Below are 27500 nucleotides of genomic sequence, written 5' to 3'. Positions count from 1 at the left end.
GAACGGTGAATCATTTTCTCTCTTTCATTGCGACAATATTCTATTTTTGTGTCGAGACCTTTTTTTGGAGGGGGGGGGGTGTACTGTTGGTTGTGGTCGGGGTGGCGCGTCTGATTATACTCATTGCTGCCTTTTCAGTGTAGTGCAACAGACACGCACACCACTTAATGTATTGGAACGGGCACTCACACTTAACACGTGCACACGCCAGTGACCCCAACGGCACATATCCGCTGATGTCGACAAAGGTGGAGTAGTGGGGTGGGTGTTAGCAAACAAAATGACTACTGCTTGTTCTACTTTTAGCCAATTGGGGGCGCTGTATACGCAAGTAGTTTATTTTATTTATTTTTTATTTTATTTTTTCAGCCTTAACTTGTCACCGGTCCAGAATGACTTGAAATGGAATGGAGAGAGAGCATGAACAAGGGGGACAAGAGAGAGATTCTAGGGGAGGGGTGGTAGGTGAAGTGCAGAGAGGAGAGAGCGAGAGAGAGAGGGGGGGGGGGGGGGGGTGTTTATATACCCTGCCATCGTGCACAGTCCACAAGGACAAAGCCAAACTCGATGTCCTTGGAGACCCAGTGTGTGGCGTGTCTCCGAGAATTTCCCCATATCCTCCACGTCTCACGTTTTCCTTCTCTCTGTGTCTCCGCTCCTTCCCTTCCATTTGTGTCCGTGCACATTACAGGTAAAAATAATCAGGGGGGAGGTGGGTTGAATCAGATTCATGCTCAACAGAAATAGTCAATCTATAATCTCACAACGTGCTACAGACGCAGCACGCTGTGAGCTTATAGATCGGTTATTTCCATGCGTACAACGGAGCATAACTTTGGCATTAGAGTGTCCTCTTACAAACAAACAAACAAACGATAGACAAAAGACAGACAGTACAACAGTGGCTTCTTGGTCTCTCAGACGCTCAGACGGGGGACAAGACCCCTTTCTGCAAGGACTGGATTTTAGCTGAGCAGATTAGAAACGAGGGGGTCGACGAGGCCGCGATGGGTCACGAACATCCCCTCAACAGGTGTAGAAACGAGGGGGGTCAACGAGGCGCGATGGGTCACAAACATCCCCTCAACAGGTGTAGAAACGAGGGGGTCAACGAGGCGCGATGGGTCACAAACATCCCCTCAACAGGTGTAGCTAACTTATCATTTTACTTCCCCTTTCCTCTCTTTCACAGTGACCCACCGGTTGTCTCTCTTTTTCACGTTTTTAATACGTCACAATTTGCGATTTTCTTTATTTGTTTTTGGTTCGTCTTTTTTTTTTTTTTTTTTTTTAAGTTGATCATTGTATTACGGTGCTGGGTATTGGATTCTAATTATTATTCTGCCTGTTGCTGTTTTTTGTTTTATTATCATTCTTTTCTTTCAGGATTGATTTTATTTGATGTTTCGTTTTACATTGCTGTAATTTACATTGATTTTAAATGTGGTTTGTTTGTTTTTTTTGAGCAAACTGTAACTTTAGTGGTGGGAACTTGGGGGCTGGGAGAGCTGATCGACTCCTGACAAATGTATTATTTGTTTGTTTTTTGTGCAAAGACGAAATGATGAAAAATTATAATGATAGTAATAAAAAACAATGATATTAAAAAAATGAAGCTGGTTGCATTTAAAACCAGTGTAACAAATGGGTTGTGTTGAATTGTTTTTTATTTGTTTACCGCTATGTTTCTTTTTTTGTTTTCTTTTAAGGGCGACAGCACCAGTGTGGAATCTGAAACCTATTCCTTTTTTTCTGAGCTCGTGGCTCAGATGGGTGAGGATCCCCACCGTCTGATTCAACCTGCCACCCGCCCCTCTATACCAGAAACCATCAGGGACAAGCTTTCCACCCGTTTCCAGTGTCCCATGAGCCTTTGCGTTTTGTGTGCATAACTTCCTGTTTGCTGTTGCTGCTGTGACCAGTGTTGCCAGATTTTGCAAGAGAAACAAGGGGCCAGGTCTATGAAAACGAGCACAAATATTTTTAGTTGTCTCACTTGTCTGTGGACAATTACATATTCATCTGGGGTTCCTTGACGTGAAGAAATGTGGGAACCACTGGTTTAAACATTAGGACGCAAGCCCAAATGAGCAACTACTGTACGCTTTAGAAATGAGCCCAAAAAATGCACAACCAGCAACTACCAATATTTACAAGCGACTTTACAGAAAGTCAAGCCAAAAGGTCGCTTATAATAAGCAGACATGACAACTGCATATAGCAAGTGTGGAGGAAGTGAAGCACACACGAGGAGCCCCAGTATACATTCCCGCCGAAACGGGTGAATAGAAAGGTAGACGCCTCCTGCGGCTCTGGGGCCTCTGTATCTCATGTGAGGGCTCTGGGGCCTCTGTATCTCATGTGAGGGCTCTGGGGCCTCTGTATCTCATGTGAGGGCTCTGGGGCCTCTGTGGCCTCTGTATCTCATGTGAGGGCACTATGGGGCCTCTGTATCTCATGTGAGGGCCTCTGGGGCATCTGTATCTCATGTGAGGGCTCTGGGGCCTCTGTGGCCTCTGTATCTCATGTGAGGGCACTCTGGGGCCTCTGTATCTCATGTGAGGGCACTCTGGGGCCTCTGTATCTCATGTGAGGGCTCTGGGGCCTCTGTATCTCATGTGAGGGCTCTGGGGCCTCTGTATCTCATGTGAGGGCACTCTGGGGCCTCTGTATCTCATGTGAGGGCACTCTGGGGCCTCTGTATCTCATGTGAGGGCTCTGGGGCCTCTGTATCTCATGTGAGGGCAAGCTTCCGCATCGGTGCCATCAAGTAACGAAATGTCGGGTGCACTTCCACGCTCACATGGATACAGGTCGCTCCAATGAATTGCAGCGGGGAATGATTCATCTAGGTTTTTATATCTTATGGTTTAGACTAGAGTTTAGACCATACCAGAGTAATGGTAAGAGTGGCGACACTAGCACTGACTCCCATTGTAACAATGGAATGCGGAAGTGCTCATTATGTCTCAATGGGATAGTTCCAGACAGGTATTGGATGGAGCCCGCACACCACAGGTACAAGAAAGACGTTCTTTATTGAAAGTTCTGACAACGTTTCGATCCATTTGATCTTCATCAGGTCATGTGACATGGACATGACCTGATGAAGATCAAATGGATCGAAACGTCAGAATCATAATGGTCCTCGACTCCTCACTAATGAGATGTCACCATCCACCAAGTAAATATAGTTGAAAGTGGGTGAAGTGGTCTTTAACCATTACCTGACAAACTATACACATTCAGTGTGCTTGTCCTCTGTCACACAGTCATTGGCATGTCTTTGACTCAAAGACCTGGGCCATCTGTAATCTTACAGCCTTTCGGTAATAATGTACCTCGACCGGTGCCCGGCCGTAGAGCACCGAGTCGGTAACAATGGAAGTTGGAGATCCATGCCCCACCCGGCTATGCAATACCCGTTGGCAGCCTACATGTTTGACAGTAACCTTGTGTACTTTGGTGCTTCAAAGTTCTATCTTTACAATTATCAACATTATTTATTGAGGGGAATGATCCAATACATATGTGTGTGTGTGTCTTTTCTTTCCTGTGATAACTTTTATCTGTTTGTGACCCCCTTTCCTAAACATTTCCGTTAACTGTTGATCAATGCTGCACAGATCAGCTTGGAAGGATCTCGGCCTATTCAGCTACAGACCAGAGAACAATTCCGGGATGTTGGTGAGTTGCCTCGCATGGATTGCTCACTTCAGGTCCTTCCATAACATTTCTATTGGATTAAGTTCAGGACTTTGATTTAGACATTCCAAAACATTAACTTTATTCTTTGTGGTGGGCAATGCTAAAGTCAAGTGCAATGAATATTCTTTTTTTTCTCTCCATATAGTGTTACTGAACGCAGCCTCAGGCCTGACTTCCTGGTGTTTCATGTTGCAGGTGACTTAACATACATGAGTCTTTTTTGATGCTGCATACTTTCTTCAATGACGCATATTGTGTGTTGGAAGCCAAAGATGTCTGGGTTGTAGATCAGGTCACATCATCAAAATGTATGGTTATACAGCATTGTGAGTCCTGGTATTCACCAAGGAGGTACAGTATAAGAGGTTCATCTGCTGCTGTTTTGCTCCTCGTTTTGTTGTCGTTTTCTTACCCATTTGGCACTCATGTTATATTGGTTATTTTCCTCAATAAATGAATGAGCTTATATAATTCTTGTTCATTTACAGACATATTCTAAAACACTTGTCTCTCAACATGGGGTCCAGCAGCGACCTCCTGAGGTCCTTGAGGAGTTTAGTTACTGGTCTGTAACTGAGTTAAATAACTGAGATGATTTTATAGCGTAGATTAGGGACCCGAGTTATATATTGGGTCAAATAAGGATCTGTGGTTTAAACTGGGGGATCCTTGAACGGGACGGGTTCTACAGAACACACTTTCAAGCGCCACTCTCACTACTTGAACCAAACAAACCAAGAAGAGATTCTTGTGAGACAGTACGCTTGGCTTGTCTGAGAAATTCATTTCAGTTCACCTCTCGAGTGCTCAGTCTAGAAAACACAGCATCCCCAGATGTCCTTGAGCGCGGCTGAACATGTAGTCTGCCTCAGTGCACCTTCTCAGCTGTCTGACTTGTGGAAATCCACACCTTCATCAATCACACATTGCCCCAGCCTCTGAAACGCTGGCGTTCACATTGCCAGGCACTTTGTGACTTCCTGCTCTGTGTATTCATTTGAAATGTATACATTTTGTCAGCAATATGACAAAATCCTACTCCCAGAAATATTTGAGCCATTACATTTTTAGCCCTTTTTCTCCCAATAACCCTAATGCGCGAATGACAGCAAATAGGTAATAATGGTTGCTTACCCCTGATTCTAAGTACGTTTACTCAAGTACTGTACTTAAAGGGGAAAACCACCAATTTTCAACATTTTACTGTCATTAATATACAGAGCTGTTGTTTGGAAATCATTAAACAAAAGTCCCCCGTCAATGATTTTTTTCAGACCTACAGTTCTAGGAAACACAGAATGGGGGGACTTTTTTATTATTTCAACACAACAGCCTAAGGTATATTAATGACATAGTAAAATGTTGAAAATGAGTGGAATGCCCTTTAAGTAGAATTTTGAGGCATTATTTTTACTTTCTTCAGTATTTACAATTTTCAACACTTCTACTCCACTACATCTCAGAGGACAATATTGTAATTTTACTACACTACAATTATATGAATACTTTAGTTAGGCTACTAGTTACTTTATAGATTTTGATTATTACAAAACACACTAACCAATTCAGCCATATTCATTCGAGGAAACCTAACTCCATTTGAGGTTTTAGATTTTTTCTTCTCCATAAATCAGTGCTATTGAACACCCTTTACGTCTGTGTTTTGAAAATATTGAACCAATGGAAAGCAGTAAAAAAACGCTTTGGACAAAACCTCCATTGGACATTCAAACTGTCTGCTAAAGCAACCAACTCCACCACCTCTCCCCCTCTCATACAAGTAATTCACAATATGTAAAGTCACAACACCAACTCTGATAAGGCAGTATTGCTTTGTTTTCAAAGGATAAGGTTTTCTTAATTTCCTGAAAAATGAACATTTTGGAGTTGGGCGGTTTCTTTCTGACAGCAGAGATATATATAATATATATATTTCAGTATTTGAAAATAGCAGATTTACAATAACTCCTTACTGGTTACTTTTCCTGAGCGACATGGGAGTGACATAACAAGTGGTCCTTGTAAAACCAGCATATTGATTATGTTCCTACCAATGACTAATGAAAAACCAGATTATAGGTTTGTGGCTCTTGATGCATTTTGAGTAAAACAACAACCACAACCCTATTTGGTCTTTTCTTTATTTAAAAAAAAAGAAAAAAATCAAAAACAACAAAATAAGAAATAAGCAGTTTCAGTTTCCACAATGTAAACAACTTGTGATGTACGGTACAGTTTTTTGTTTTTTTTGAAGGAAAATATTCAACCAACGGTAACTTCCAAGCACAGTCAAGTCAATCCACTTTAAAGCCACACGGAGTGATGTGACATCACCGACACTGACTCCAGGTCAGTTTCCAATTTACACAATATTCCTGTCGTGATGCCCGCAGATTCACATTAAGAACAGCAGTACCGCACTGAGACCAGTCTACCACAATGAACTCCATACACACATTAATATAGGAACGTTCTCACTGTGACCCTAGAGCAGTAATATTGTTAGGACAGCGAATGTTGCAAGGATTGGCAAATAACACTAAGTTATACGACGGTGTTGCTAACTGGAAAACTGCTATTTTCGGCTGTGACCGATGCAGTCTAGACAAAGTATAAATTAAACGGAGATGTCCATCTGCATCAATTAAGTTGCCTTGGTATCACCAGTACGAGGCAGATTCAGGCGAGACACACAGAAGGCCGGGAGCACAAGCAAATGGACATACATGAGAAATTCCTTTTTTTCAAACGGTGCAGAAACAGCACTGACTGGCTTCAAAACTCACTCTGAGAAGCATTAACATGACAAAGCCACTTCATTGGATAAATAAATAAATGGGTTAATGCAGCTGGAGCAACTTCTTTTCAAATTTTAGGGATCAATTACATCAATTAAATATGCTTCAGGGTCAACCAGAGGACACAATCATACCAAAGAACCAATGCTATTATTGTAGCTGTCCTACAGAAACCTGTCACATTATTGCCAAGGATTTGTTTTACTACAGCTGAAAGCTACATTGACTACCCCATATTTTGTCATGCCTTGTGTTTGTCGCACGAGTGTACTGGTTTTCATTTTAAAGCCATAACAGACTTTGGTAAAGCATTACCTTTTTTTAATTCAGGCAAACAGACCAAATAGAAGAAAACTAATTATAAACCAGGAGCATTGGCTGCTGCCTGGTAATCAAGGTGACAAAATCACATGAGACGCAAGTGCTAATAATTTCTTTTGTATCCTAAATTAACTACTTTACTTGACAAGTCATGATTCAGCTAAGCTGGGAATGAGCCTGAATGCCAGCAGATGTTCAGGCCAGAATTGAAGGTGGACTCTTCCTGAACATTTTATGGAGGTGTGCATATTTTAAAAGTATATGGAAATGTGCTGACAAACTAAATACATTTCCTTAAGCTCTAGATACAGCGGGGAGCTTCAGCACCGCTACAGGGATGTACAATTGCAACGTCCAGTGACCAGAACCTGTGTGAAATGTCTGAGTGAGAAAGGTATACAATCAAGTATGTTAAGGTCTTGTCTCCTTCAATCCTCTCATCAATAATAATACAAATAAAGAATGCACTATCTAGACTTACTACAATAACAACCTGCCTAACAAAAGGCTCATCTTACGAACCTAGTAAAAAAAAGAAAAAGGGAAATAAAATAAAATCACTCCAATAATAGTAATAACACGTGACACAGGAGAGAAGGGTGGATTCTCCCTCTCTCTCCTCTTGTCCATCTTATCTTCTTGCCCAACTCTTAACCAATCCCCTGTTCATACAGTAGTTACACAAACTTTAGCTAGTTAAGAAAATCTAACCGAAAGGGTTGTGAAAGGGATGTGTCGTGAAAAGAAAATAAATAATAAAAAGTCAAAAATCATACAGGGCAAAATCCAGAGTATTCATTTAACTTCATTATGGAGTGCAACCACTGCACCAGAGTTAAATAAGCGAACCTCTTCTATCCGCTGCTCTTTGGAAATCCCCAGTTTTAAAGCAAACGAAAATGGGAACCAACTTAACCAGGGCCATGGCTGGGCAATTAACCTCAAATAAACCAATAACCCATGCAGGTTCATTGAATAATCTGAAAGTATTCTTTTATATACATTTCTTATCAATGAATCAAATACGTTCTAATGGATTCTTTATAATCGACATATTAACCACTTAAACCCTGCATTATATTTCAATGTTCAATAGTTTCACTGTAAAAAACATTGTCCATTAATCGTAATAAAGGCAAATGTTTGAAATAATTGTGATATTAATTTGAAGTCGTATCGCCCAGCCCTAACCAGGGGGTTGGTTCAGACTTGGGCATAATTCTTCTTTATTTATTTCCATTGCGCTTATCTTTTGTTATTCCTGAAGGCGTGTGGGTTCCAACAACTTCATACCTGTCAAGCGGAACGTGTGTGTGTGTGTGTGTGTGTGTTCCACTGCACTCCTCCGCATTCCAGATGTTCTGCAGTTGCCATGGAGATGAACAAGGTGTGGAGTTGGGGTGCCCGTTGTCATGGCATCCTGCATCGCCGCGACGATCCAGTGTGGTTTTTCAAGAGGGAGTGCACAGGTGCGGTTGCTTCTCAAGTTCCTAGCCGTGTGTGTGTGTGTGTGTGTGTGTGTGTGTGTGTGTGTACACGAGTGCAGTAACTTCTGAGCTGTGCTGAAAAATCCTCAGTGTTTCATTTAATTAGGTGTAACAGTTGACCCTTACGGCGGGTATAAACTCTCAGAGTTAAATATTCACTGAGGACTTTTGCAGCAGTGTGTGTGGACTTGGAGGTAGGTGTCTGTCTGTACTGTACGTTTTAGGGTTAAATCAGGGGGGTTCGACCCGGAAACAACCGGATAGTTAAAGGTTTACGTAGTACCTGGGGAATGTGTGAATGTGTGTCTGTGTGTGTGTGCGCGCATGCATGCTGGTGTGAATTTATTTACACATACATAATACTTATGCATGCATGGATGTGTCCCTTTTTGTTTTTTTTATGTGTGTGTGTGTGAGAGAGTGTCAGTGAGAGTTTGGCTGCTCCACTTTAATCCCCACCAGGGACGGGGGAGGTGCTTTGCTGGCAGCGGGAGCAGTAGCGGAGGTGGCGTTGTTTGGGGGAGAAGCCCGGGAGCTGGAGCTCCCTGCTGCTGCGCCCTGGCCCGAGGAGGTGGAGGAGGGGGAGGAGGAGGAGGAGGTCACGGCGGGCCGGATCAGCGGAGGAGGCGGGTGGTTGTGGGGAGGCCTGTTGTGGACGGGCCGCGTCTGGAGCGGGGGCGGCTGCCGCAGGAGGCTGGGCGGAGCCGAAGGAGGCGCCGGGCGGAGCAGCGGCGGCGGTTGCGAGAGGGAGGGAGGCGTCAGGGCCGAGGAGGAGGGAGGCGGGGAGGAGGAGCCGCCGCTGTGGTTGCCATTGGAGGAGTCGTCGTCCGCGTCCTCCATCTTGACCTGAGGAGGAGGAGGAACAGGAACACAACGTAGGTGGACACACATTCACAACCTCCGCCTGTAGAGGGCGCTTTAACCATAGACATAAAAAAGGTAGATGCCTCTTTGAGGCACGTCTCTGTTGAAAGCAAACATTTGCAGAGCATCTTTTGCGAAGCATAGCGGAATAAATGCATAAAACATGCGCGATGCGAATGCATGTGCAGACAAAGTCCCACTACCTGCTCTCTCAGTGAGTGCAGTCATATTCCTCCTCCCCGACCCCCCCCCCCCCCCCTCCCTCTCTCTCTCACGCATACAGGCAGCGCATCCAGGGGGTGCACTACAGTTATTTGACACGAATGCAAAGCCACAACAAAACACAATGTCACAGAACGAACGTCAAAACGAACAGAAACATACTCGTTACTAAAATAATAATCAGACTAATATGGGGGGGGGGGAGAGAACACAACGGAGACAGCGCTTCTTTCACCTGACAAATATCACTATGTGATGATCATTTCTTGTTTTTATATCTATGGCTTTAACCACATGAGCCCTAGTATCCCTATTGTGTCCCTATAATAGGCGACCATTCGTCAAACATTTGTCAAAAATAGCCGTTGCGGCCGTTGTGAGCTTGTAGATTGTCTATTTTCAGAGAAGAGATTTGGTGTAGAGGGGGAAAAGGAGGGGACCAAGTACAGACCCCTGGGGCGGACCCTAGGCTTCCGAGGAACAGGGTCGTCATCAGACATGAGCTTAGAACAACAAAAACAAGAGAATTGTGGCTAAGCTGAAAAGTAGGACTGGGCAATATATCGATATTTTGATATGAGAGCGGATATCATCTCGGGATTTTGGATTTGGAAACTCAACCTTTCGATGTTTAATGTACCGGTATGTACTGTATAAGCCTTCAAGCACAATGTTGAGCAGCAGCTGCAAGTAGACAACCAAGGCTCTAGAGCCGAGGACAGGGCTTCGTCTGCTGTGTGGACGACGACGACGACTGTGTTTGGAGGAGAACAAGTGCCGACAGGAAAGACCTCACACCCATACATTACCGACCCACAGTCATTGGGGAAACAGAATAGACCAACAGGTGTGTGCTTACTGGGTCAAAAATGGGACATGAAACCTGGCAAAAAGAAAAACTCAAACGTTATCTGCCTCTGAGCAGCAGTATAAAGTATAGAAGAGCTACCCCTCAAAATGTAGGTGTGCACTCACAACTAGGCTAGTCAAATTAAACATACTGGCCAGCCTAGTTTGTATATAAAATGAGTCACAGAGCTGTTTTTTGTTTTTAGAGGAGAAAGCTATGGTGCTTAAAGTCACTCTACTAGACAACAGAATCCATTGAAAAATCTCTTCTATCAATTATTTGGGGTTCCAACCATATGCCATATGCCCATACCTACATAACACCATGCCAAAATTCAAAAAGTAGTTACAAAGTGCATAATTGTTATGATTTCTTACATATTAAATCCCAGTTTATAGGCATTTTAGCCACCGTGGACGCCATCTTGAAAACGATGCCTTTCTGGTTGATTGTTTTTCCTAAAATGTTAGTATGTTATTTAGCACACCCAATAGTAACAGAATCCAATCTATTTCATAAATTATTTTGGTTTACAACCATAGCTATACGTATTTAATATTTGAGTCTGTGCAAACAGCCCACTAGGGGGCGTGCCCAACGTGTTTGCACAGCTTTTGGAAAACCTTATACCCATACCTAACACCACGCCAAAATTCAAAAACTAGTCGCCAAAAGCCAAATTGTCCGCCCCCAGCTAAGGGGCATTTGGAGGATTCCGACACCTCAGTACTGGCATTTCTGATTTCTGTTAACATTAACACTGTTGTGCTCCCTCGATCGGGCCTGAACCTCAATGCTCACCTCGTCCTCCTCGGCTCCTCCTCCTGCTTGCGTGGCTCCTCCCTGCAGCTCCTCCATGCTCCTCCGGTGGTCTCTCTGCTCGCGGCTGCTGGCCACCTGCTCGGCCGCCCACTCCCTCAGTACCTCGTCCAGGTTGAAGCGACGCCTGTAGCTCACGAAGAACGAACTGACCTGGATCGCATATAAAGGAGAGACGGTTTTCAGGGGAGGAGAGGACAGTAGAGAGAGAGAGAGATCAGTTGCACTCCCGAGAGGAGGCGTGCGACAGAGCGGCTGGCGATGGTGACATCTCCAAAAACAGCCAAGGAGAGGCTGTCGTCTTAAAAGGGGAACAGCCATGCAGTGAAAGTTCTGTCTGAGTGTTGAAAAGAATGAAGAGAGCGAAATTTTAAGTTGAATACACTTTTTCTACAGTCTAAATCTATTATTTACACCAACCATGTTATGAAGGATTTTTACTGCTTGAAGTATTTTTAAAGACAGACGGTTCCAATGGCAATTTTTAGAAACGGTTAATAATTAATTGTCTTGTACCTTTCAACATGCATCTCAGCACATGGTGTAAGTAAATTGTTTTCAGTCTACCAATTTAGTCATTATTCATTGCCAATTTCCCTGTATAGTCCCTGTGACAACCACGTGTCTCCTCCGGCTCCGATACACGTGGAATTACCTGCAGTGACAAAGAATGCCCCTCCCACCCAGCTTCCTACCTTCAATCACGGCCAGTGGTATTCATCACAATACCAGGCCAAGCGAGATGCACTGTGGAGGACTCAAACCCCAGTCTCCAGCGTACACGGGCACACATTTTATACCCCTGCGCTACCTGGATACCAGATTTAACTGAATTAGAAAGCCAACTGTGTTCATGATTTACGCTCGCTGGAGAAAGAAAGGATGACACGGAAATTAATCAAACTGGCTTTTTTTTATGGACGAGGCTTTTGGATTTAATGGACGATGGTTTTTTCAAAGTACAGACATGAGATGGTACTTTACGCTATTAAAACATTCACTGTGTGACAGTTCCCTTTTATACGTGACGGGTTCGAATGTGGTGCTGCTGACATTTCGTCTCTTTCGTCTTGCATCTCTGCCGTGTACCGTACAACAGAAATATTCACAAAGTTTCAAAAGGAAGAGTACAATCACCTGAGCCGTCGTTTTGGTCCCAATCACCTCAGCGATGGCTACAAAGTCTTTACCATAGCGACGAATGGCTGGAAAGAGAGCAGAGGAGGGGAAGAGAAGAGAGCAGAAACGGCTTACTTAAAGTTGGTTCTCTGCAGACCCAAAGTAATTTGATCCATTGTTATTTGATACAACTAAAATAATAATAATATTTAATTTGAGTTTTAAATTCTAATGTATTCATTCAGGTTTTTAGATCTTCACAATATCGTCTACAAGAGGGGGGGCTCACCCTGCACAGCCAGTAGCTGCTCCTCTGTCGTCCAACGAGAGTTCATCTTCGGGATGGGCTGTGGAGTGATGGGAGAGAGAGAGAGAGCAGGAAGGAAGACAGTGGTAGAAAGCGGGTAAGTAACACTCTTAAGGCATTTTCAGATGGCCAGCAACTGATGTGCCTAGTAATTCATTCCTGTGTTTTTTGTTTTGTTCGAGGGGAGAAGTTGAGGGGCGACACCGCAAGCGTATTTTTGTGCGTGCCGTCCCATGAAATGCCACGCTTCGTGCACACACCCGCGACTGACTAGACCTGTATTGTGTCATTTATGTTGAGCTTTTTTTCTTTTCTTTTTTCACAAAAAGCGCCCCTCATGAGCAGACCTGTCGTTGATCCAGGTGACAACATTTGCGTCACACAGTCGCAGGATTAAGGAACATAATGGAAGAAGACCGAAATGGGGAGAGGGAGAGAGAGAGAGAGAGAGAGATAGAAGTGTGTATCACCTCGCTCGGTTTGAATGACTCGATGCCTTCGAACAGGCCATGTTTCAAACTGCTGTTGTTCTGCTTGATGCTCTGGACCTGAGAGAGACGGACAGATAGACAGAAAAAAATACTTCAGAACTTGTGTCTAAAATATTGTATAAGTGTCAACTCCTGTTAAATACGTCGGGTACATTTGTACAATTATGACAACAAGTGGGTCTCCTAGACCAACCTGTCTCTTGAGGGACACCAAGTGTGTGTCCAGCTGTCTCACAGACCAACCTGTCTCTTGAGGGACACCAAGTGTGTGTCCAGCTGTCTCACAGACAGCACCCCAGTGTCATGGGAGGATGACATGGCCATGATGTCCTGCTGCTCCAGGTGCATGCCTTTGGGGGGCCGACGCCGGGCCCTCAGGGGGTGGTGCCGGTACTGGGCCCCGATGCTCTCCTTCTTGATGGGGCCAGAGCGGCCCGCGGGGGGGGCCTTCTCAGGGGCCGCGCTGCCGGAAGACTGCTTCACCGTCTGCGTGGAGAGAGGATAGCCGCACACGAATACGATATAGCCTTTTAGCGGTTTAAATACGCAAGCACTAGCACGCGTGGAGCGTTTCTTTTCGAGGGCTGCTAGCCCCTCCTATGTGTGTAAACACAAACACTGTAAACACAAACATTGAAGACAAAAGTGAGGACCCAAATTGTGATTGGCCAGAATTTGATGATGTATGATGATAAGAGTGCCCCTCACTTCACACAGGTGTGGTTTCTTCTTTTCAACGCGCCTCACCTCTCTCTTGGCGTCTATCTCAAAGTCGCTGTCGCTGCCAGGGTCTCCTCCCTCCTCGATTTCATCATTACTGAGAGGGAGAGAGAGAGAGAGAGAGAGAGAGAGAGTCATTTCAGTCCGTCACAAAGTCCATAGTTTACTCAAACGATGAAGGAGTAGTAGTACACGCTTGTTCAAAGGTTTCAGATAACTGCTCTGGTGGCCTCTGGTGGCCTCTAGAGGCTAAAATGCGTAATGTTTTGTACTATTGGTGGCATTGATGGACACCACTTGTCCCAAGGTTGCACAAATCCCTCCATGTTCTTGCCATTTCCACCCATTCACCTAGCAAGAGTAATATCTACAATTAAGTACATGATATGTTACTATTATGTGCAAGATGTAATATATACAATCCATGTGCAGTATAACTTGTGCAAGATTATTGCTATTATTTCTAACTGATCTGTGCAAACAGATATACATGATAAATGCCATATCTCATCGTACTCACGTACACTGTATACTGTCCGTATTGATCACACAATATGTCCTCATTCCTATTTTAACTTTTAACCCATTTTGGTGTTTTAAGGTAAGCATTATGTTATAGTTTAGCTATTGAAAAATAGCAGATCTACAAGCTCATAGCGCTACGAGCTTGTAGGTCTGCTATTTTTGAAAAATCGTGAAAATGTGTCGCAAATTCGGAATATATATTCTTTCAGAGCGAACATTTTTAACTCAAATCTTTGCTTCTGGGGAGGTCTCTGGAACAACAAATTTTGAGATGGGGGTTGGAAGCCAATTATATATAATTTTGGGGGTCCTTGACATGAAAATGAACAAAGAAAACGGTCATGTCTTAGAAGACATTTGTAGAACCTGGTTCTCAGGTCTAAATGGGTTAACGGGAGGCAGAGGGTTGCATGTCTCGTCCTGTACCTATACCTGTCGTCTTTCTCTCTCTTGTTGAGCAGCCTCCTGGCCTGTCTGTCCATGACCGACGTCCTGGTCCGAGTCTTCTTCCAGCCGTAGTAGTACTTCACCAGGCTGGAGATCAGTTTGTCAGGAAGCTACACAGACACACAGCCCATTCTGGTGAGTTCGCTCAACACAGAGACAGATTGTTCACCCCCACAAACAATAGCTGATGTACACTGCTGATGTACGCGATGATGTAAACTCGCGAGTGTGTGTGTGTGTGTGTGTGTGTGTGTGTGTGTGTGTGTGTGTGTGTGTACGTGCGTGTCTCACCATCTGCTGGATGCGGTGGAAGCTCTTTCCATGGAAGCTGAAGGCCTGTTCAAACAGCACCTTGTCCTCCACAGTCCACTCCTCAGGGAAGGGGGTGAAATTAGCCAGGTCAGCCAGCGAACGCTCCACGTCGTGCTTGTGCCACAGCAACATGCCCAGGGCCTGGATGCGCGTGTGTGTGAGAGAGAGAGAGAGACATTAGTTGGGGGAAATCTGTATTTTTAAAGTGATTGCTCTGGACTTTAGAAATAGGTGAAATCAAATTAGATGGAGGTGAGTCTTCTATACCTGTTCCATGTTGTAACCATGCTTCTCTTTGGCCATCAAAATGTATTCATCCACTGGGAGGAGAAAGAAAGAGAGGGAAAGAATGAGAAAGAGAGAGAGAGAGGGACAGAGTCATAAAACCAGAATAATTTAATTGCATTTCTCCAGCCGGTCCTTTCAAGGTCAAGTTACTAAGTGCACAACACTGAATGAAAGGTGTGTGTGCGTGCAATGTGCATGTTTGTGTGTGTGTGTGTACACTTACGCATGGCGTCAGAGACCTGGCTGTCGGGTCGCCACACCAGCATACTCCTCTGGTCCTTCTCATTGTAGCGGGCTGGACTGTCTGCCCACAGAGAAAAACACACACATTGTAGCGGGCTGGACTGTCTGCTCACAGAGAAAAACACACACATTGTAGCGGGCTGGACTGTCTGCTCACAGATAAAAACACACACATTGTAACGGGCTGGACTGTCTGCCCACAGAGAAAAACACACACACATTGTAGCGGGCTGGACTGTCTGCCCACAGAGAAAAACACACACATTGTAGCGGGCTGGACTGTCTGCTCACAGAGAAAAACACACACATTGTAGCGGGCTGGACTGTCTGCCCACAGAGAAAAACACACACATTGTAGCGGGCTGGACTGTCTGCTCACAGATAAAAACACACACATTGTAACGGGCTGGACTGTCTGCCCACAGAGAAAAACACACACACATTGTAGCGGGCTGGACTGTCTGCCCACAGAGAAAAACACACACATTGTAGCGGGCTGGACTGTCTGCTCACAGAGAAAAACACACACATTGTAGCGGGCTGGACTGTCTGCCCACAGAGAAAAACACACACATTGTAGCGGGCTGGACTGTCTGCTCACAGAGAAAAACACACACATTGTAGCAGGCTGGACTGTCTGCTCACAGAGAAAAACACACACACACAAAGACTCACATAGCCGATAATTCCCAGTAGGTTACTTATTACGCCGACCTTATCTTGCCGATCGGACCTACTGCATGTAGTCTGGAGCCTACTGGCTGCGATCGGCGTTGATAACACGTTCACTGATCTTATCGGTCTACTGGGAGCCTACTGAAAATGACAAGCCTCCTCATACCCTCACCTAAACATAACCGCAAGCATGTCGCATCGCCGTCCCAATATTAACGCATGTTCGCCAACCTTAATCCTGTCGTTTTCCGGGTTTTCGTTTTATCAATCGGCAGAGCATGCCCATACTCATCGAAAACAATCGTACTGAACCTACAGTAAGTGATCACTGCGGTCTTGTCGAAACGGGTGACTGTATTCCCTCCTCATCTGTCCCTACCAACAACTTATTTTCACTTCCTCTCTCTTCTTCAACTGTGCCAGTTTTAACTGAGAATAAATGGTATGCTTTTATTGCACAAACTGTTGAACCTCACACCCGAAAAATACCCTGTATGACTATAACATTTTAACTAGTACAAACTAAACCCTCCAAAAAGGTAAAACAATTAAATTAAAGTAAAACACAAAACTCACTTTAAAAACAAATTAAAACAGGAGCATGAAGTAGACACACAGTCCAGTTGCTACTAGCTATATCATCATTAATTCAGACCATGCGCAACTTCTCCTTCAGGTGGCCTTCCCAAACTCTGAGCTGGCTAGAAGGCACTGGAGATTAGATCCACTGCTACTATCAGATGAGAGCTCTCTTACATAATATCTGCAAAGATAAATACCCTTTTAAGTACAAATGTAACTCCAAAGGTCTCCAGTAACACCGTTTTGAGAGGCCATGAAGGCATTGCTTGCTGTATATTTAAGAAGTGTTCATTGTCTCCTGGTGGAGACAATGAACCTTACATAAAATTCTAATCTTGGATATGCATAGGCTATATCCAATTCTCCATCACCAAGCTTAATCACCAAGATTAAACTCAGTAAGACTGTGTAAAAACTTACTGAGTTTAATCTCCTGTCCTCTCACCAAGCTGAATTTCAATTGCTTAAGAATAGAAGTCACTTTTGTGAACACAGTGAAAAAGCCTGGAAATGTTTGATTGGTCAATTAATCAAGTGGTATAAGAGCAGAAGATCTCAATTCTGGCATACGCACAGACAATGGGGATATTGCATCAGACCAGAAACTCATCAATGAAAAGTTCAAAGCCTTTTATTCAGAGTTATAATATTTATTCTTCTGACTGCATGCCTGATTCAAATGCCATGTGAAGTTTTTTGGGGATAAATGAAACATTCCCTCCCTTGACTTACATGTCAAATGTGACGCGCCAATTACCCAGGAAGAGATCTATGCTGCCATATACTGTATGCAGTCAGGGGAAGACTTTGGTTTTCAACTCGACTAGCCCCACTCCTGGTTTCAGTTTCAATGACTTTTCAGGTCAGGTACATGACCTCCCTCATTTTTACCTACCTGTATATCAGTATTACTTCAAAAGGAAAGTGCATAAGTGAATTTCATTCTTAAATGTAAAATTCTTGCAAAGATCCTGGCCTACAGATACATTTTATATGCGGGGGAAAGAAATTAATCAGAATATATTATGATATTATGATGCGGATGCGGAGAAGGAAACTCTTAATGGAGTTAAATGGAAATATCTTTGTGGTGATAAAATAGATACAATTGAAAAGTGCCAAACAAATGGTCTTTATACACAATATTTTGAACTAAACCGTGGTATTAGGCAGAGGTCCACTTTGAGTCAAAATCTACATCTCCTATCTCCTTGCCAGCAACCCTCACTTTATTAGAATATTTCAGCTGGTTTTCAGGGTATAAAGTGAACCATGTTAGTTAATAGTCATCATGTCGATTGTCAAGAAGATTGGTGACAAAATCCAAATTTTGCGAATGGTTCTTGTATTCATACCCGATGACTCAATAAAGGTACATTAGAAAGAAAAAAATATATGTAAAAGACTAACTGCTAAATTAAAATAACCCTGCCCTGGTTTTAAGGGCTGAGCGTTCACCACATTAAACCCTGGTGCCTCTATTTTGGTCATGTCACACGCTTGTCCACTGAGAAAGACAACAACCGAGGAACAAGACGGTGTTTGTCATTGTTGGCTCTACTTAATAAATAAACAATGGTAAAGACCCCACTGTCAAACAAAGGCACTAAATATGTGTACAAATTATGGCAGAAAAAGGCAAAAATTACTGGGGAATTTAGCACCAACCAAAAGAGGACGTTTATGAAGGCATATTTGATCTCTAACGTGATCTCTCTTCAAATTGCAATTGCCAGCAATTCAGTTAAGTGGCGTTATAATGATGTCCTGTGACAAACAGCTTATGACAGAACTAGATGCACGCATTGTTTCTATTGAGTCATTAGTGCTTTATTTAACAGGGAGGTGGTGTTGATTTTTACCTCCCTAGCCCAGCTCAAACAGGTCCTAACACACCTCCCTTTCTATCCCTCTCCCTCGCACCCTTGCATCCTGCTCAGCCCACCTTCTCCTCCCTCTCGCCATTCAGTCTCCCCTCTGTTTGCTCCAGCTTATCTATTTGTTCCCCGTTATCGCTCTCCCAACCTCCATACCTGGTTTGAACTCTGGGATCTGGGCCTGGTAGTCTCCTCCCACTCGGATCATACTGTCTGCGGATACAGAGAGAGATACAGAGACAGAGAGAGAGAGAGAGAGAGAGAGACCAATTAGTGGCGAGAGCTGGAAAAGGAGTGCATGAAAGGCGGGTCATGAAAAGTATGGGGTGATGGAGGTGGAAGGAAGAGAGAAAAGAGGGGTGTACGGGAAGAATAATGAAGAAAACCCCACTATAATTAACACAGGGAGAGAGAAAGTAAATGGAGCCAGCAGTAGAGATGAGCATTTGGGCATTTCCGATTTGGCCAATTCTGGTACTGCAGCTAACTACAGCTGAGGCTAGATGAGCGAGCGAAGGCAGTTTTCGACCAGTGGGCTCGACTCACGAGCGTGCGCACTAGCTTGCACACGGGGACGTCGCATAGAGCCCCCAAACGTCAAACTTTCCCAACATGGAAGAAGGGGTAAAAAGGGAGTATGCGCTGGGTGAGCAACTCCATACAAGTGAATGGGCGGGGATTACTGGTTACCTCTCTATTATATACAGTATAACCAAGCAGTTTACATGTCTAATGATTGATGTATTCGTTGCAAGCTGTGTCAGGCACCTAAAACAGCAGATCTACAAGCTCACAACACACAGCTATTTGAGGTTGCACACAGAACTAAGTAGAATTGTTACTTTAATACTATTAATAAAGTATTCAATCAATCAATAAATATACTCTTTTTCCAAGAGTCTGTTTTCACTACTGAATGACTAATGGATGAGATGAGTACACAAATTATATATATTTTTTGCCATTGACGGTCAAATTATTATTGCATCATCTATATCGCTGGAAATAATCTGGACTATTTTTAGACCGATCCGATACCAAATTACCAATATGGTATTTTTATGGCCGATATGGCAGATTCCGATACGCTACCGATTTTATCGTGCATCTCTATATCTGAACTTATAAATGTCCCCTACAAGAACAGAAAATCCAGCAGACAGATCTTTCCATTTTGAAGGGCCGGGGTTGGGTTAAGGTGAGGCTAAGATATATAAGCCTTTTGCACAATATAGTATATATGCATAGTTTCATTTTATAGATATATTCCACTGTTATGTTCTTAGCTTACGGTAAGTAGGATTCATGATAACTAGTCTTTGTTCTTGCTTAATGTAAATCGTCTGCTAAATGCCTAAATTGCTAATTGCTATGGGTAAGGGCCTATGAATTTGACATGAATATTCTCGATCATAGTGTGTGAGTGCGTGCGTGAGTGTAAACCTGCATACCATGAGCATGCTCTTCATCACTGCTCTCCTCCTCGGAGTGCAGTGGCTGGATGTTGCCGTTGGTTATGTTCTTGGCTCTGCTTCTGGACAGGACACCGCCCCCAGAGCGCTCCATTACGGAGGGCATGGCTGAAACACACACACACACACACACACACACACACATTAACACACAAACAAAAACAGGCCCTTGTACACATATCAGTGCACATGATAAGGTATGTTCCCCAACTACATGTTAGTATCGTTTTGTCGCTGACTTGAGTGTGGTAAGACTTCCTTGTCTGGGGGCGGGCGCCCGGTGGCCTAGTGGTCCAGACGCATGCTAAATATAGGCTCTGGCCTAACAGCGAGTCGTGTGTTCGAGTCCCGTTCATGACGACCTTTGCTGCATGTCTGTCCCCTTCTCTCTCTCCCTCTTTCCTGTCTATCTTCACTTGAAACTATCAATAAAGGCAGAAAAGCCTTACTTTTTGGTTGGAATGTTACACTTCCATTTCAATGCCTAGAAAATCTGATTCACCTTAAATATAAATATTGCCAACACTGCTAACTTGGACACTTTCCCGTCATTATCCATGGAGCCATATTGATTTTTCCACTGCACTTCATTGAACTGTAATCAACAATACCCTTGTAAATTTGTATACCCTTGTAAATGTGTAAGTTGGAGCAACTCAAAGCCAGCAGCTGAGCTGTGCAAGAGAGGTCACACATACAGGCACTGTCGATGCTCATCTCTGGCAGCTTGTTTAAACCCATTTTGGGCAGGAACCCATTTTGGTGTTTTAACTGTTATACCTTAGCTTTGATTATTGATTACTTTATTGAAAAATACATTTCAAAAGGATAGAGTCACAAGAAAGCCATTAGGCTTGTTTCCGTTGTGGTCCTCTTGGGGAAAGGGGAGCAACAGTACAATACAATACAGACAAAAACACCTTTGTATTTTGCCAGGAGACAAAAAAAGACAAAAAAACAAAAACACAAAAACAGGACAAATTCGTAATTCCCCTTTTCCCCCCTTTTTATTTTTATTTTTCCATTTGTGCTATTTATCTATTCTTTTTTTTTTTAAGATATTTTTTGCAGCTTACGCCTTTTATTGGTTTTTTGAAGGGACAGACAGTAGGCTGACAGGAAACGGGAGAGAGATGGGGGGGGGATGACAAGAGACATGAGAAGGTGAGTTCTACGATGCAACTTAAGGATCACTCTAACCAATTTATTTTGGGAGGTCTGGAGTTTCTTCTTGAGGGTCATAGAAATGCCAGTATACCAAGATGTACAGGCATAGTCAAAGTGACATTGTATAAGAGTCCCAGCCAGGATTTTTAGGGTGTTTGTATCTAAAAGGCTGGATATTCTAGCTAAAAAAAAATTAAACTACTTTTTGTGCCATATTTTCTCCTGAAAGCTTGTTGTCCAAAATGCACCCCAGGTAAAGTAATGGATTCCTTGGCTGTCACTTCAAAGTCCCCTACTTGTCCCGCAGCTTGTAGATCTGCTATTGGAAAAATAGCAGATCTACAAGCTCACAGCGTGCCACTGAGCTTGTAGGTCTGCTATTTATTTTTTAATTAAAAAAATATATATATATATATCGTGAAAATGCGGCACAAATCTTTGAACATATATTCTTTCAGAAGACTTTTTTTATTTCGACGTCCGGCCTAAATGAGTTAAACCCATTGAGGACGGGAACCCCGTTTTGTAACAATACCTTTCAGGACGAGAACCCCTTTTGGGGTGGTTGTTGTTATGTACAGTATATAGCAACATAGATCTTTAGTCATTTTTAATACATGTTTGAAGGTTTTCAGAAAACTTAGGTCAGGATTTAGAAGGCGTTTTTAGGGGGCACTGTTTTTGCTGTCTGATTGGTGAAAGAGGTGGTCTTTATGTCAGATCCTGTGTATGGGGTGATGACCTACCTAAATGTCTCAATTGAAGAGAGGGGAGACAAAATACAACCACCCCAGTTGTATATGTTATATTGCATTAACAGATTGGACAAATTTAGATTTTATACATAAACTACAAAAGGTTACATGTTGAGGATTCACCACTAAGGGAACCTCACACACTAGTTTATACCTTACTGTGTGACAGAATTGGGGTTGGCTCTCTTTTCAACAAAGTATTGGCATTACACATGACAGCTCGCACAAAAATGCTTGCTTTGGAACCCAAACTTATAAACAAGTATATGATCCTGATTTCAACTATTGGCCGTCAGCAACTCTCTCACTGCAAGTCCTTTAGTGAACAGTGTAGACTCATATGGACTAGTCTGTCATCAAGATCTATTTATTCTCCTAGATACATTTGATTTAATGCCATATGATATGTCTAAAGAGGTCAGTCAAATTGCTTCTGACATGTAGTATTTGGTTATGTGATTTTAGTGTTCCTCAAAATACCAGTATCTTATTTTATCCTGGTATAACGCCTGGTATAACACCTGATACCACTATGAGTTCATCCACGCCAGGGGTGGGCAACTTTGAAGATGGAGAGGGCCACTGTAGTTCCACACTCAATCCAGAGGGCCACTATAGTTCCACACTCACTCCAGAGGGCCACACTGCATATACGGTTGTAGCAAAAATATCAGACCTACAAGCTCAAAACGCGTCGCACTGCGATGAGTTTTGAGCTTGTAGATCTGGTGTTGAGCTTGTAGATCTGCTATTTTTGCTATATTTGAATTGAAATCCTGATTTCTTAAATATATATATATATTGGAATCCTGACAACATTTTTATTTAATTTCAAATGCATTGTTATAATTGTTAAATACTTTTAACGTTTTTAACTTAAATGCATATACATTGGACATACAAAAAGACAACATTTTAATACTAGTCATTAAGCTACTAAGTTAAGGTAGACTGAAGTAATTAACGTGGGTCATGTTTGGAACAGCTGAAATCAATAATATATCAATCAGACAATCAGTATTCCGATACTAACCTGAGGGCCACATTAAAGTGAAAGTGAGGGTGGCATGTGGCCCCTGGGCCGCTAGTTAGTCACATTAAAGTGAAAGTGAGGGTGGCATGTGGCCCCTGGGCCGCTAGTTAGTCACATTAAAGTGAAGGTGAGGGTGGCATGTGGCCGCTAGTTAGTCACATTAAAGTGAAGGTGAGGGCGGCATGTGGCCCCTAGTTAGTCACATTAAAGTGAAGGTGAGGGTGGCATGTGGCCCCTGGGCCGCTAGTTAGTCACATTAAAGTGAAGGTGAGGGCGGCATGTGGCCCCTAGTTAGTCACATTAAAGTGAAGGTGAGGGTGGCATGTGGCCCCTAGTTAGTCACATTAAAGTGAAGGTGAGGGTGGCATGTGGCCCCTAGTTAGTCACATTAAAGTGAAGGTGAGGGTGGCATGTGGCCCCTAGTTAGTCACATTAAAGTGAAGGTGAGGGTGGCATGTGGCCCCTAGTTAGTCACATTAAAGTGAAGGTGAGGGTGGCATGTGGCCCCTAGTTAGTCACATTAAAGTGAAGGTGAGGGTGGCATGTGGCCCCTAGTTAGTCACATTAAAGTGAAGGTGAGGGTGGCATGTGGCCCCGCCCTGGGCCGCTAGTTAGTCACATTAAAGTGAAGGTGAGGGTGGCATGTGGCCCCTAGTTAGTCACATTAAAGTGAAGGTGAGGGTGGCATGTGGCACCTGGGCCGCCAGTTAGTCAGAAAATGAGCATCTGGGCCTTACAGAAATCCCGTATGAAATGTTTTCAAGTTATCAATATGTTGCCAGTTTGCATGTTTTTTTTCCTGAGGTTTGAAATGTTGTATGTTGTAAAGCACCTTATAATTAGACTACCTTGTAGCTGTGAACTACAATCGCCTTACAGCCAATGCACATCTTATCACATAAGCCTCTTAGAGCAGAGTATCAAAACGGACAGAACAATTAGACCTACCTACATTATAGTATATCAACATTAGAGCACTACTTTGCCACAGAACCCCCCCCCCCCCGTCAAATTGTCTTTTTCCCCTAGGACACAGATTGTCGTGTTGTCTGTAGGCGACACAATAGAACAGACGGTCATCTCAGGTCAGGACACTGCTCTAGATCTCTACTCTGGCTGGACTGCTGGTGCTCATTAAACATGATTACACACTGTCAGATCATCACAACACTGAACCAGCACACCGTCTGTGTCTATACACACGCGCACTGTCTGCATGCACGGACTCCCCAAATAATGCAATATTAAAAAGCCATTTTATTACAAAACACCTGAAACCAACGTATGAAGCAACCCCAGCCAGTCCAGTTCGGGCATTATTCGATAACATACCTATATGCGCGTCTTCAATTTTACGCAACTTAAACGCCTATAGATTTTTTTTTGTTAACGGTCACGAGTGGACAAAGAAGCCGTTTTTAACGTCCACTTTCAAAGTTGTGCTGCTCGGGAGCCACTGCTATTAGTAGAACAACAGCATATACGGTACAAACTCATTTATTATTTTCCAAAACATCTATATATGTGAATAAATCAATAAACCGTCATCGCGGTTTATAATCCATCCAATCCAACCTCCGTTCAGACAGACACAGTAGTACAGACAAAGTCACCGGGGTGTTCTTTCGGGGGGTCTTTGTTTATCGCAGCCGCCGGTTGCTCCTAGTCGGACCCCCCCCCCCCCCCCCCCCATCCCTGTCCCCATTAGCAGCACCACTTCAACCACAATGTAATGGGTCTTCATGAAGGGGCTTCTTCGTTCACTCACTCAGTCAGATATCAAGTCCCCGTTCGTTCACTCCCCACAGCGAGTTATAGATAGGCTATAATAGGCCTCTGATGATCTCACACAGGACAGCCACTGGTCAACTATTAAGGATCGATCCAAACAAACAAGTAATGCTGTTGACTTGTGTTTGAATCCGGGTTCAAATCCATCACCACCACCGACCCCCAACAAGAGCTTTATGACACGATCAAACTGCAACTTTTATGGACCCCCCCCCCACACACACACACACACACACACACACACACTGAGATTAAACTATTCTGGGTAGCAGCAATAGTGTCAAAAAAACAGCCCCCCCTCACCCAACAAGTATAATCATCACATCAATAACATGCACCGTCAAACTTTATGACGCTTACACACACACACGCGCGCGCACTGTGCACGCCGCGCGCGCACACTAACTCACGAGTCAGAGTCACCACGTCTCAATCAAACTCCTGGCCACACGTTAAACCACACGGGATTTGTCTTGAGGTCTGAATTAACTATTTCACGGATTCGTTGTTTAACTCTCTCTCTCAATGTCCCTCTTTCTATCCGCGATTCTCTCTCTCTCTCTCTATCTCTCTCTCTCTACTGTTTCAAGTCTTTTGTTTAGCCGCTCGTTCGTTACTACTGTTCGCTACCGAGTCCGACAGCTGGCACGCAGTCAAACTCGTTTACATCCAATCTTTAATCATTAAAAACTTATGAAATTCCCTTTTAAAGCCCGCCCCCTTTTAATTGACCAACAACATAACATAACATTTTATTATTAGAACAATGAACACAATGTATCCCCCCCCCCCGCCCTGCAGTCAGATGAAGAAGAGCTAGACCTTATAGCCAGTAGGACATCATGATGATGAAGCCCATCTTCTTCATTGACTCGGAGTGATGCTAACGGTCGCTAGCCACTGCGGCTAACGCCACCGAGTTAAGTGTGTGTGTGTGTGTGTGTGTGTGTGTGTGTGTGTGTGTGTGTGTGTGTGTGTGTGTGTGTGTGTGTGTGTGTGTGTGCGTGCAGATCGAGAGAGAGAGAGAGAGAGTTGCGTTGGTGTGTGTGTACCTGCGTGGCGTCTGGCTCCTCCGTTCTTTAACACACTCGCAACTTGTGTGTCTCCTCCACCGTCCGCCGTCATGTAGAATGCTATATAATACAATCCTCCGGTTGAGATCGGATAAATAAAACAACACTATCGCTGCTGCTGTCTCTCCCTCTCTCTCTCTCTCCAGGCTCCACACACACACACACACACACACACTCACAGTGCACAATGAGCAGTGCACGATCGAGCACTACTACTGCACGAATGGGATGTGAGCAGCCGTGTGCGCGTGTGTGTGGGTGTGCACGCAAGGGAGACAGGACTACACCCAGAGAAAAGAAAGTGGCCATCCGCCCCGGCGCCCCCATCCGCTTGCCTCTCTCGAACTATTATAAAAATTAAAAACATTTTTTTTTACGATTGTCAAAAACATAGTTCTACAAAACTATGACCGGCAAGTCGGCAACATTGTCGCTTTTGTCAGTCGGACACGGCCCTTATTCGTCAGTTGCAACGTTCCATTTAACCAAGAGAAGCGTTTTTTTTGGCGTGGTTATGAAAGCATTTATTTGGCCTGAAAATTCTCCCATTCAATTTACACTTTCAGATTCACTCCAACAACAACGACTGGCATTTTGGATTGATCTCCTTTTCGAACACTGATTGGCTGTTTGGGGTTGATGATGATGATGATCACCACAAACTATCAAACCCACATAAATTAGGTACTACTTGCCAGTATGTTCGGCGGAGTGATTCGTCAGCTGTGAATCTCTGTGGTGAGGCTGGCTGTCCAGACTTGCACTGATGTATGCATGGTGGAAATAAAGGGCAAGAGAATGGGATACAATTGAATCCTGTGTGTGTGTGTGTGTGTGTGTGTGTGTGTGTGTGTGTGTGTGTGTGTGTGTGTGTGTGTGTGTGTGTGTGTGCCCATGGACAAAACAGTCTGACTCCGATTATTTATTTATTACATTTTATTGCATTGATAAAGTACACGTTTTGAATATCCCTATAATAATTTCTCAAAGAGCTGTGTGTTGCATGATGTGGGACCGCAGGCATGTCTCTCCCCTGTGTGTGTGTGTGTGTGTGTGTGTGTGTGTGTGTGTGTGTGTGTGTGTGTGTGTGTGTGTGTGTGTGTGTGTGTGTGTGCGTGCGTGCGTGCGTGTGTGTGTGTGTGTGTGTGTGTGTGTGTCAATTGGTTACACTGTTAGCTGCTAACACACACATACAAAGCAATTATATTGACTTAAAATAATGTTAGCCATGCATTACCTATACACAACCCCCACCGCAATACATTCACGTGATTCACCCACACACACACACGCGCACACGCACCAACGCACACACACACACACACACACACACACACACACACACACACACACACAATTGTTGTTGTGTCTGCTATCAGTGCTATGAAACGATAGACCCATCACTAGCACTTGTGGCATTTCTCCCCCCCCCCCATATCTCTCTCTCTCTCTCTCTCTCTCTCTCTCTCTCTCTCTCTCTCTCTCTCTCTCTCTTCATAACCTCATATCAGCATCTCCTTCATTATCCTTCATCCTATCATCCTCCTTCCTCCA

At 43.7% G+C, this 27500-nt stretch overlaps 1 protein-coding gene across 2 annotated transcripts; it reads right to left on the bottom strand.

Moving 5' to 3' along the window:
- Window positions 1-5902: 5902 nt before the first annotated feature.
- rcor2 (REST corepressor 2) lies at window positions 5903-26125 on the bottom strand. 2 transcript variants are annotated; one of them, XM_083788642.1, is made up of 14 exons: window positions 25926-26125; window positions 20107-20235; window positions 18812-18868; window positions 15502-15582; window positions 15258-15310; window positions 14970-15131; window positions 14664-14788; window positions 13695-13803; window positions 13230-13472; window positions 12966-13043; window positions 12478-12535; window positions 12207-12274; window positions 11052-11222; window positions 5903-9160 (listed from the first exon to the last, which is right to left on the bottom strand). In XM_083788642.1, exons 1-14 carry the CDS (start codon window positions 25996-25998, stop codon window positions 8738-8740), a joined length of 1830 nt encoding a protein of 609 aa, XP_083644768.1. In that variant the 5' UTR covers window positions 25999-26125; the 3' UTR covers window positions 5903-8737. The 2 variants fall into 2 exon arrangements, with proteins under 2 accessions (XP_083644768.1, XP_083644769.1); XM_083788643.1 differs by having other exon boundaries at window positions 13734-13803.
- Between the last annotated feature and the right edge of the window lie 1375 nt (window positions 26126-27500).

The sequence above is a fragment of the Protomyctophum parallelum genome (assembly GCF_964188405.1).
Source record: "Protomyctophum parallelum genome assembly, chromosome: 18".
In the NCBI taxonomy this organism is placed as follows: Eukaryota; Metazoa; Chordata; class Actinopteri; order Myctophiformes; family Myctophidae; genus Protomyctophum; species Protomyctophum parallelum.
Note: the sequence above shows the minus strand (reverse complement) of the source record. Positions and strands in the feature narration are given on the sequence as shown.